Source organism: Manacus candei, unplaced genomic scaffold (assembly GCF_025592945.1).
Source record: "Manacus candei isolate 608988 ecotype Guabito, Panama unplaced genomic scaffold, ASM2559294v1 h1tg000019l, whole genome shotgun sequence".
Classification (NCBI taxonomy): domain Eukaryota; kingdom Metazoa; phylum Chordata; class Aves; order Passeriformes; family Pipridae; genus Manacus; species Manacus candei.
The window spans coordinates 5,975,457-5,988,073 of NW_026138067.1; the positions used below are offsets into that span (position 1 = coordinate 5,975,457).

General features: G+C 34.2%; 1 protein-coding gene across 39 annotated transcripts in view; it reads left to right on the top strand.

Annotated features, from left to right (window-relative positions):
- Nucleotides 1-12,617, top strand: part of RIMS2 (regulating synaptic membrane exocytosis 2) — a 449,774-nt gene that overhangs the window by 270,087 nt on the left and 167,070 nt on the right. For all 39 annotated transcript variants that reach the window (XM_051785115.1, XM_051785116.1, XM_051785117.1 and 36 more), the window contains one exon: nt 4,193-4,261. In XM_051785115.1, the coding sequence (XP_051641075.1) occupies nt 4,193-4,261 (69 nt within the window). The remainder of the gene's footprint in view (nt 1-4,192; nt 4,262-12,617) is intronic.

The following is a 12,617-nucleotide window of genomic DNA, read 5'->3' on the forward strand; positions in this document are numbered from 1 at the left end:
ACATGCTTAAGCTTTTTACTAAACTTTGAATTTATGTTAGAATGGATTTGAATACCCTATTTTATAATATATATGTCAAACAGTTTAAGATATACAGTCAAATGCTAAATAAGAATTTCATTCTCTATATTAATTTGGATTAATGTGTGAGATGCTTCATTGTCACATTTCCCAGAAAAAATATGAATTGCTCTTTCTCATTTTTATGATCAGTGATTCAAATTACTTAGATAATAAAGTAGTATTTTGAAAAGACATGGCTAAGGTGGGACTGATGCCTAGATCTTCAAATTTACATTGTCAATATGTTAAAAAGAAAATTACCTTCTACAATTAATATACAGCAGATGAAATTACTTTTGCAAAAATTATAAGAAATATTAAACTAAGCTGCCAACAATTATATTGACATTTCAAATTCTGTGTTCAATAAAAGATTCTGACCTCTGCCCATTCTAGTTTGTTCCATTTCTGAAGTTAATGGAAGATGTTTTAAATAAATATAATTTGATTCCTTTGCAGAACTTATATATTCCAGATAGTAGTTCTTGACACTACATATTTAATTGACATGCTTTCCTTCCTCTGTCATTCCTGAAAACATTGATTTCCAATGATAAAACCAAGTAATTAATTCTGCTTTGAATTTTTTCTGACTTCTTTACTATCATTTAAATTTACATTTGTAAATAAATGGGAAATATTCCTTAAACATGATTATCATTTTTCAGTCAGTTTATCTGTTAGTAGTTAGAGTTGCGTAAAGTAGCTTGGGGAGATAGAAGAGGTGGTGTGAACGAGCTTCATTTGTCATCTTACAGATGAAGTTTTCATATTTAAGCAATGTCAGCTATTACTAGAGACTCTTGTCTTTGCAGTAAAAAATACAATTTGGGAAAGCGCTGAAATTTGATTCTTCCCTTGTTTTTATTCTTCCTCTACTCCCATCCTTTGGCACATCTCAGTCCTGGGCCGTTCACTTTCCCCATGCCCCAACTCTTCCTGAAGCTTGGATGGGAATAAAGATAGAAGTCTGTACTTAAAAAGAGAAAAGGATCTCTAGATCCTGGACGGTTACTTAGAACTGAGTATTAGGAGATTCTGGAGCAGATGGATCTCACTTGGGGAGACAGAGAGAGAGAGACAGAGAGAGAGAGGGGGGGGGGGAGAGAGAGAGAGAGAGAGAAAGCAAGCCCTGTTTCTTATGCCTGTGGTCTGTTGAAGCTTCTTAATCTCTCTTTTCTGCCAGATGTATCCTGTGACTACAACAACATAATTTTAGCTACACAGCTGGGAAGTCTATAGCCCACTGTGACAACAGCTTGCTATTTTCATCCTCAAAGATGCAAATTTTTCCTTCAGAATACAGAATATTCTAAAAATATGTTTAAGCAGATGTGCTTAGCTGTAAATATAAACATAAATAAAAAGCAACCTCAGTTGTAATTAATTAGATTCATTCATAAGAATGAATTAGATGATGAGTAAATGATATCCATTGAAATCACAGTTGATTCAGCCCTTTTACATCTTTCACGATACAAACCTTTCCAAGTATCCACGTGCTGAGCATCAGCAAACTGTTTGGTTTCCCTCAGCTTCAGGTTCCACAGCCTTCTCTCTGACAGAGCCTGAGTGTTGGTATTGGCATCTCTGCACAGCAGCCACAGACTCGCTGCCAGAGCAGGGGCAGGGGTTCCCGAGGACAAAATCACATTGCTTAGCACTCACTCCGGGGGCTTCTGCCCCCAAAGGCAGAAGCCTTTCAGACCCCAGCCAAATCCCAGCCAGCTGGTATGGCTCTTTTGCTTAATGTTTGGTCACAAATATTGTCCTTTAATGACCTGGTTTTGAATCAGTGGCAAAGGAAAATGGAGACTAATCCTGCTTGCTCCCTGGCATGTATATCAGCACACAAGTAGAAGGCTTTGCTGAAAATGGCAGCAGGAACAGCATCACAGGTGGAATGGATGCTTTCTTTGGGAAGAAAGAAGGATTTTTATTGGGCCTCTGTAATACTATAATTAAGAAAATAATCAGAGGAGGTCAAAATCTTTTCCTTCACTCCTGCCCTCATCTTCTGGGTTTTCTTGAGGGCTAATGGTCATCATTTTCTTGTTAATTTTTTACAGAAAGACTTCCTGTTATTTCTTAGCTCAGACACCGGTCCCCCACCCATTGTAGCATGGCTATTTCTAAAATTTTTTAATAAATTGATCTAATAATTCTACCACATGAGAATTGCATGACTTTCCCTGTACTTATTTTAATTTCCTATTTGTGAGGAAAGCACCAACCTTTGCTACAATTGAATAACCACAATTAACATTTCTTTACTGAAATTGCATAGTGTACTGGCAGACAAGATTGTTCTCTAAGAATTAGCACATATCACACTTATACCATTTTTTAGTTGAATAGTTTTTAAACGGAGAAATTTTACCCCAAAAAAATAGTCTGCAATCTAGTTTATAAATTCATACACCCACATCTTAATTGCTGAAATCACTTCCTATTTCTCATAAGGGGCACAGAGGAACTAGAAAACATACAAACAAATACAGCAAGAACAATCAGAAATATGGAATGGTTTGCATATTCAAAGGAACAAAACAATGTTATTTCAGCTCAAAAAAAAAAAAGAGATGACTATAGGAAAATACAGAATGCTGATTCAAGTTTTCAGAATACAAAGGCTTAGAGGGCATTGTCTGAAATAATCTAATAGAAATAAAATATAGAAAAGTTGATTTCGCACAATGCATAATTGAACTGCAGAATTTATTGACATAGCATATTACAGAGGCCAAGAAAATACTGTGACTCAAAAAGAAATTATATGAATTTGTGGAGAATGAGTAGATTACTTACTTATGGTAAAAAGCTTAGGAGAAGTCTCAGTTGCCAGGATCCCTGCCTGCTAAAAGCTAGAAGGGTGCAACACAGAAAACTTTTTTCATACAGTTCTTGTAAGCACATTCTTTCCACTGAAAAAGGACCTTCCACTATCCCCTGGTGGGTAGACAAATGTTAGACAGTCTTACAAACAACAGTAGTTCTCCTCATTCAAATGATTTCTAACATTTCCTTAAATTGAAACCTTTTAATTTTTGTCAAAAATCCTCTTAATGCTTGCTCTTCCAGTTTTTTATTGGGAAAAGGAGACTACAGATCCTTCTGTGCCAATTACCTAGACAGAGCATTAGTACTGCTTTGTCCTGGGCTTCTTCAGGTTTATTCCCAGTTTTTACTTGTATTTGTGTGTGTGTGTTTCAGAATAAATTGTGCTGTGCCAGGAATAAAAAAAATCTTGCACATAATTGAAATTGTGATGATAATTAAAGTTTCTACCTTCTAGTCTAACCTTCGAGTTACCTATTTTTAGATGGCCAGAAAATTAGAGTAGACACACCATCTTGGTGAAGAACAGGGGTTTTTCACGTTTAAAACAAGCAAATGAATAATTAGAATTAGAATAATTAAATTAGAATAATTAGAATTAGAATTCACATGCCAGTGCTTAATTCTAATCTCAGCAATCAAATGCTGTTTAAAAGATGCCACAGAAGACTGAAGTAAAATTAAGGTAAACACAAACTGATGTATATACTCATCCTACATTTTGGCTCTAATTGTGGTTGTGCAACCAACTACTTTCTCCAACTAAGCTCTAGTTATTTTGCCAGGTGTACTCTTACAGAGCATTTAATAGTTTGCTTGTTTTTAATGGCGCACTATATGTGTGAAGCTGCCTGTTCTGATAATCCTTGCTAAGACCTCAAAGAAAATCCTACATCTATTTAATATTATTGCTATTATTAATTTTTCTGTTATTCAAAGACTCTAGGGAGTGATGGTGCCATTATATGAAAACTTGAAAGATGAACTGTGTGAATCCAGTGTCTATATGGAATTAATACATATAGATATGAAGTACATGAAAATATTTCCTAAAAACAGTGTTGTGGAGATGTATTTCAGCATTTCATTTTATATTGCGTTAAAGATTTAGCTGAAAATAGTTGGTACAAACTAACACATTTGCAATAATGTAACATGAATAATTAACCTTATATACTGATATTAATGATTCATTGTCTAGGATGAAATCTGTACATATTTATGTGTTATTGTCTAAGGATAGTTTTAACTTACAGGAAGACAAATATGCATTTCTTTTTTTTTCCCCCAGGATCCAAAAGAATCAGCGACAGTGAAGTCTCTGATTATGACTGTGATGATGGAATTGGTGTTGTTTCAGGTATTACTGTCTAAATTTACCTATGTTCAGTAGAAATATAACTTATTTATAATTTATTATGAATTTTATGTTTTTCTAGTGAATAAGAAGTGGGGCCTAAATGTATATTTTTTTCAAGAGACAAAAATAAGTATTATGGGTAATATATATTAACCTCAAAAATTACTAACAGAGGGGAAAAAATCAGTGCAAATTTCCTTGTTGCTTTTATAAAATGAAAAAATAGCATAAAAGTACTGTTTTTATTAAATGCCTAGAAATGGTCATTTGATTAATAGGCACTAAGGCTTTCAGATTGCCTGTCCTCCCAAAAATAAGGGCTCCTATATTGCTGTTGATGAGTTAAATTAGAAATGTATCAACTTAACTTTGGAGTGTAATAATAATGGTAGGGAAAAAGGGGGATTGATGGATATATTTCTAGAGTGCCTACTGTGGCATCATTTTAAAGCTGTTATCTTTTTCTTGTCCTGGAAAAAGGTACTGAGTTTTGCCAGGTGCTTGAACATTAGAGAGATTCTTCTGAAACATCTAGATTTAAAATTTTATGATTTGATAAACTTATATTTTGACAACTTGTAAAATTATGGTCTTTACAGTTCAGTGAATAAGTCTACTTCCCTTACCTGAGTTTCTGATGTACCTTTACGATCTTTTAACTTTTGAATTTTTACTGACAATTCTACACCTTAGTTGCATTTTAATTCAGCCTGTCTGTGTGGTAGGAAAGTTTGATGATCTTTTTGGTTTTGAAATATTAATTTATTGCCTTTCTTTTTTTGTGCTGCTGTCTCTGTGTTTGCAAGTCTTTTGGTTTATCCTTGTCTTATCGTCCACTCTCCTTATCATCCCTCTCTCATTTAAGGTTCCTCTACTCATTTGCAGACTCATTGCAATCTTAGTTTAAGTATATGCCTTCTTTGCGTGAAGCCATTTGTCTCTCTTTGTTTTCTTTCTTTCTTATTTACCCCAGTTCTTTCATTTTGTATTTTCAGGTCTTATTTAACATGACACTTCCCTTTGCTCTTTTTCTGTCTGCCATATAAATACTGTATTACATGAAGTATGTTTGCTAAGATCTGTTGAGTACTCTCAGTGATCCTTTCTGTAAAATTAATGCATATTCCAAGTATTGCACCTGTGAATTAAACTCTAGAAATCTTGAAGAAGAACAGGAATTGTGTTTTGGCTCCTCTTTGATTTACTTTTATTCATAATGGTTGACTAGATGTCCTTTAAAGTTCCCTTCGAATGCAAACCATTTTAATATTTAATCATCTCTTGGAAAAATTATTCGCAGAAGCCATCCTTTCTTGTGGCTTGGATCAACCTGCTTAGAAAAATGAAATAAATATCAGTCTCTTGTTTCTGTCAACGGGAAAGGCTTTTAAGAAACCAATGATAAATAGATTGAAAAACTTCTGTGTCTTTTTTTCTGGCTACATGTGTATTCTACACCAGCAACTGTCACAAAGGGTTTTGTGATATTACGTATTTAAAAAGAAATTTTTAGAAGAATTTAAAATAACTCTCTTCAAATATAATGTACATTCATTATAGGATCAGAAAGACTAGAACAGATCTATTATATTTCATCTTTGCTGGATTTAATCAGCAGAGGATAGCAGAAGGAGCAGCATTAACAGTTCTGTGTTTGTCTTTAGATTGCATAGTCCTCAAACCATTTAAAGCATTAGTTTTGGTGTCCTGAATAATAAACTTTGGCCCTCAAAGTTGTCTGTCACCAGCAGCTCTGTGTGGGTGTACATCAGCATTTCCACATGCCCTTTAGGATACTCTTACGTGCTTACTGATAAAAGCAATACAATATTTTTATATTGATTTTTGAAAAATTCCAGAGCACTTTACAAAACATTATTTAGGTTACAACACTAAATACAGTTCAGAAAAAAACAGGGTGGCTTTTTGAGTGTTTTTTTTTTCCTTTCTAGTGTCCAAAATTGAACATTGGGCATTATAGTTAACGAGTTCAATGAATATGGATTATAATTTCTAAATAGTTTTCTTCCCAGATACTTCATAGTTTTATGTTGAACCTGCTGTAACCTACTGAGTACAAGAAACCCACTGAGTCTGACTTTATGAACAGAGACATGTATTGTCAAGACCATTTAATCATAAAATTCTCATCATTCTTGTAAGGCTAAAATATTGAGATATTAATGTTTAAAATTCAGTTCTACACCAATATCTCATCAGCATTACAGTGTATTATGAAATGCTATTAATCTGAGATGTTTCAACAGATGAATTATGGGAGAATGTAAAGCAGTGAATTCTGTATAAACTGCATTGCAGGTCTCTGTAGAGAAGAGCTTTACCAAGTAAAAGAATGCAGTCCACAACCTTGAGACGAAATACATTTATAGTGATAAGTTTTTGTCATTATGCAAAAGATAGCAGTATGTTTCAGGAGCAAATAAGAATACAAATAAGATACTTATTCAGAGGATAGTTAGAACCAAGTAAATTAGAAAAAAACCAGTAACAATCAGTAAAGAAATTATTATTCCTGTGTTTGAAGAAGAATGAAAAGCAATTATCCATTTTTGCTTCACTTCTCAAAACACCTGAGGAGTCCTTTTTTTCAAAAGAATTCTTTCACTGTCAAGTTGCAACCCTCCCTGCAGAGGAAACAAAAATCCTTTTCTCTACTTGCTAATAGTGTGAGCTGAATTTTTATACTTGAATCTTGTTGATAATTGCTTCTCAAAGCAGATACAGAACACACAAACACTTTGGTTCTAGCTTGGGGTCAACTGCCTAGAGAAAGACAACCTTAGCACATAGAGTGTGTGACTTCTATCCTTACTAAAATATGGATTTCATTGTGGATCGCTAGCTAGCCTTAAATGAGAGCCTGCAGTGACCCAAAAGCCCAGTAACTACAGACATAAACACTCACAACCTTCTTCTTTTATTATATGTTAATACCCAATGCCCTGCTCTAAAATCTGTTCTTTCCAGGTTCTCCCTTGAGTTAAAAACAATAGTCTATGTGTCTCAAAAATCCCCCCCAAATTGGAAGGGAAATTCAAGCCATGTTAAAATGGCTGACCCTCTAGGTCAATAGATCTTTAATAATTTTCCTTACTTTTAAATAAATTTATGCTTAGAGTTCTTAACACATTTTTATAATTCAGACCTGTAGTTTTAATTTTATCTGTTTTAAGAGAGAATATTAATACATTTGACTCAAAGTTTTTATCTACACAGTATGGATTTACTATGCAAATATTATTCTATGAAGGGTACATGTTCAAGCTTCTCCTTGCATTTTTAGTTTCATTTCTTAATGTATACTTTTTGTTCTCTTACTATTTGAATTTTTAACTTAGCATTTTTACTATTAAAAAAAATCTTTAGTATCATTTCCTCAGCTGTCATCTTCCTCTTCAAACATCTAAATTCTCTCAATGTTTTTTTTAAAACTAGTTGAAACTAGTTTTAAATGATTTTTAAATATAAGCTATATCACTCTACTATGAAAGTAAAAATGTAATTTAATCAAAGTTTTATTTTCAGATTATTAGTAATTATCAGTAGCATTCTTTTGGAGTGAAGTTAAGCAAGTATGAGCTCAGCATGTTAGTTTTTATTCTATCACAGTCCTAATACCTACAGAGCAACAAAGGCACATAATAGGCAACAGAAATGTGCAATGAAGCTGCATTCCTATCAGAGATGCTCTTGATGGATACTTCTCACAGAAGGGCAAGCCTAGCTGGGGTGAATTACAATTGTGGTGATGAGCACTTCTAAGAAGGAAATACTACATGAAAAGACTGATAAATTCTAATCAACAGTGTGAGGTGGACTAATTTGACTTGTGGGACACATGAAAATATACATAGATGAGTACTTAACTAAGAAGAAACATCTGTATAGTAAGTGGTAGTTTGGTTCCTTTTCCCCCCAGACTTTGCAAGTCTTACTGGGTATAGGGACAGGACTGAAAACACAGTAAGATCTAGTTTATTACTGTGTGGGAATGCTCTTCCATACACCTTAATGATCAAAAGAATTGTCTCAAGTGTGATGGGCCTATAAATATCATCAATGCTGTAGAGCTAAAAATACCTCTAAGGAACTGACTTACTACAGAGGAAGTAACCAGTTGTTCCTACTGTAATATTGTTCCTTTAACTACACATTCATTTTTCCCACATTTGTAGAATAATATTATGATGCAAAAAAATTCCCCAAAGCCATGAATAATGTATCTTCAACTTATAGACTATTCAGATATTAATAATTCAATTTATTTTATCAGTTACTGTCAGCACTTGTTTTAGAGGACATCCAAATTCTTCATTTAGATGTTCAAATCACCATAGAAGCTGAGTATGTTTGTATAAAAGAACTGAACTCTCTCCAAAGTGCCCATGTGTGAAATCTTGCTATGTTAAGCATTTCTGGTAATATGATTATATAATTGCTTTTAATTAGTGCTTGTTCTAAGCCCAACCGCAGTGAGTGTTAAAAAGTTAAATATCTTATATAGAGAAAGCTTGATGCCTCAATCAAGTACAGATGCTAAAGTGCAGAAAACACCACTTAGCATCAGTGTCAGAAAAAAGTCAATTGTGTTGCCTGTGACAAACAAAAATTCTAATATTGTCTTTCTAGAACAATTTTCATACAAGGAGTTTCTTTCAAGTCAACAAAGCAGCAAGGCATCTAAATTAAAATCTTCATTATTACACTTTAGTTAATTTTTTAGGGTTATTTTAGGGCTGTTGACATGAACTTCATACTTGGAAGTTTGTAATTTTCTTCAATTTTGTGCCTGAAAGCTGCAGAATTTGGTAAGAATTCATTAATATCAGTATTTACAGAACATGTACCCTTTGTAGCATAATATTTGGATAGTAAAACCATGCTGTGTGGGTAAATAATTTAAGTCAAATATATTAATAGTCTCCCCTAAAACAAATAAAATTAAAACTTCAGGTCCGAATAAGGTGTATGTAGTGTGCCTTGTAATATCCCTTTTTTGATGTGAATTGGTTTTTAATGAAAACTTCCCATGAAAAGAAAAGGATGGTGGCATTGAGGATATCTTTGTCATGTGCCCATCTTTAGGTGTCTGCAGCTCAAGTTGTTTATCGCTGATTATCTCTATACTGATTATCAGGTTCTGTGTGCTCTCTATGTTGATTTAAGAGGCTTGCTGTAGTTATAAAGCCTTTGATTCTATGGTAATGACTCAATATTTATAGCTGCAAGCAGATTCCAATGTTTATCCTGTTTTTACTACTGCTATAAATAATTATCTGCTTTGCTCAATAGCAACTCGTTGGTCAAGCTGCATTTATGACCTGTTTTCTGTCTATAATTTCCTTCCACAAGAATATATTTTTACCTACTTTAACTAACCTCTTTTCCAGGACATGGAATACTTTTGAAATTGAAGTTAAATCACACCTACAGTACAGGCAGTTAAATCAGCTGCATTAACTCTAGAAAACCAAAAGATGACTTTGGAATTATCTCATGTTAGTGGGTTGCCCTGCTGAAACTGCTACTCTTGAATGCGTGACCTGTTGCCTAAAAAGAAGTTTATAAATATAGAAATTTTTGTTTTGAGTAAATGAGTCATGAATTTCAAAGTTTATTTTCTGGCAACAAAGCATAGAAAATAATCTGTTTCTTTGAACACAGCTAAACAGGTCTAGTTTTGTTGATGCAAAATTACTGGGAATACTGATAGTTTCTGCCTTTTGATATGTCATAAGGAAGCAGGACCAGTGATAGTTACCAGAAAGAAATGCCTATCTGTTTCCAGTTTAATGTAAACCCCAGTTTTGGTCAAGCTTAGACTTAGCAGTTAAATACATAATCATAAACTTTTTTTGCAACAATACTGTGCAAGTGGTCAACTACAATAACAAGTTAGAGCTGGAGGAGGCTTTTTTCCTCAAAGGAATTAATTTGTTTCTATATACAGATTTGTTTCTTTATATAGATTTAATAAATACAATAATTTTGATTTACTAGTTCTCACTTCTAGGAATTTTTCAGACAAAGGAGGTTTTTGTGTTTTGTTAACTGATTACCTTGCCTTTCATTATGTTTATTCAGGTAGAATACCTTATGCTATTATCATTCCTCTTGTACTTCAATGTCTGTACATGCCAAATATTATATATACTGTTGATTTTTTTCTAAAGGATTTTCTTATTTCTTCAGATTACTGCTCTTCATTGTTTTCACTCTCCAAATGCAACAAATTCTCCCTTTGTATCCAGAATACAAAAAACCATCTCTGCTTTTTTTTATCAATAGATATGTGTTATTAGGATAATAAGACAATATTTCTGTCTGTGTACTTGTACTGTAAATCATGTTTTTTATTTCAGTATATTGAAGTTCTTAATAACTTGCTACTCACTTATGTGTGTGGTGGATTGACCCTGACTAGACTCCAGGTGCTCACCAAAGCCACTCCATCACTCCCCTTCTGAATCAAGAGTGTAACAGACTTGTGGGTTGAGATAAGGACAGGGAGAGATCCGTCACCAGTTACTGTCATGGGCAAAACAGACAACTTCAGGAAATTAATCTAGTTTATTACCAATCAAATCAGGGTAGGATAATGAGAAAATACCACCTCCCCCCTTAAATTTTAAAACACTTTCCTCCCACCCCTCTCTTCTCTCTGGGCTCAACTTTACTCCTGATTCTCTACCTCTTCCCCCAGCAACACAGGAGGATGGGGAATGGGGGCTGCAGTCAGTCAAATCACACATCCTCCTCAGGGGGAGGACCCCTCACTCAATTCCTCTGCTCCAGTGGGGTGTTCCTATCATGGGAGACAGTTCTCAATGAAATTCTGACGTGAATCCTTCCCATGGGCTGCAGTTCTTCACGAATTGCTCCAGTGTGGGTCCCTCACATGGGATGCAGTCCTTCAGGAATGAACTGCTTCAGCATGGGTCACAAGTCCTGCCAGCAAACCTGCTCCAATGTGGGCTTCTCTTTTCACATCTTCACATGTCCTACCAGGAGCCTGCTGCAGTGTGGGCTCTCCAGTACTGTTACTTTAGCTATTTTTCTTTTGATTAAAGAATTACAGAATTGCAGAGTCTCTTGATTCTCTACTTTACTGGTGAGTGAATAACAACCTGTTTCAAACAGAGATAGAATTTCCCCGTCTCTCCTTTGGTGATTTCACCCAGAACTATGTTGTGCTGTCCCTTATATGTTTTGTCAGTGCGTATGTTAAGAAGTGAACTTCATACAGATAAAAATCTCTAGTTCATTACTGACTCTCAGCTGAGGCTACACATAACATCATTTGATTGCTGTGTAGTGAGGAAAGACTATCTGATCCTCAACGTCATTATCTTAATGTAATGTAACGGTGATGTCCCTTTTTTCCCCCCTATTTACACACATACCAGATACACACAAAGCAGTTTACACCTTAACATAGGAGGAAAAAGTTATTTATGAATTAGAGTGGTTCATATACATCCTTGGTCCTAAGACCATGCAATAAATATGAATACTCAGTTGAAAGTATTGAACATTGGACTGAATTAATGAGGTTTTGCTTTGGACCTTATTGAACATTTACGAGGAAGAAAAATAACAAGTTATGGAGTAGAAGACCAAATACTATTGTATTCTCAGAAGATTCTCATGGTAAAAGAATAACAGTGTTATGAGCCAGCATTTTTCCAGTCTCTAAATATTCTTTACTTGGTTACTGTCTTTAGAATAAAAGAAGACAGTTATATCAGTTGTCATAGCCACCAGGAACTCTCTGAAGACTTCTTTCTGCAAAACATTGTAATCAGGTTAAGAATTGCAAACCTTCAATTCCTTATCATCATGTTTTAATTTGATCTTCAAAAAAGTTGTGGAAACTTATTTGAAATTGCTGTATATCTGGCATCTTTTTTCCAGAGACTGTGGCACCCTGGGACACTGAATTGAACTTTTTTGAATTAAATGCAGCCACTTCAATAAATCCAGCTTTTAAAAGAATTCTTCTTAAAAACCTGTGTAAAATGTCCATCTGGTAGCCTTTGGAAGACTTCTGCTGAGACCATTTATGCCTTCTGTTATCCTAATTCAAGATTAGGTCCAGGATGCTTGTATATTTGTGAAGGAAATATTGTGTTTTAATTCAGAATCATGAGTGAAATCTGATATCATCGAGTTCTTGTTACTTTAATCATTTCAGATATACAAATCTTTCTTAAACCCAAACTCTTTTTTTAACTCCATAGTAGTTTCCTACCACGAATTTTTAAACTGAACTCTGGATTAATTTTTAATTGTGGACATTTTTGTCTGAGATACATTACAAACAATAGTTGCAATA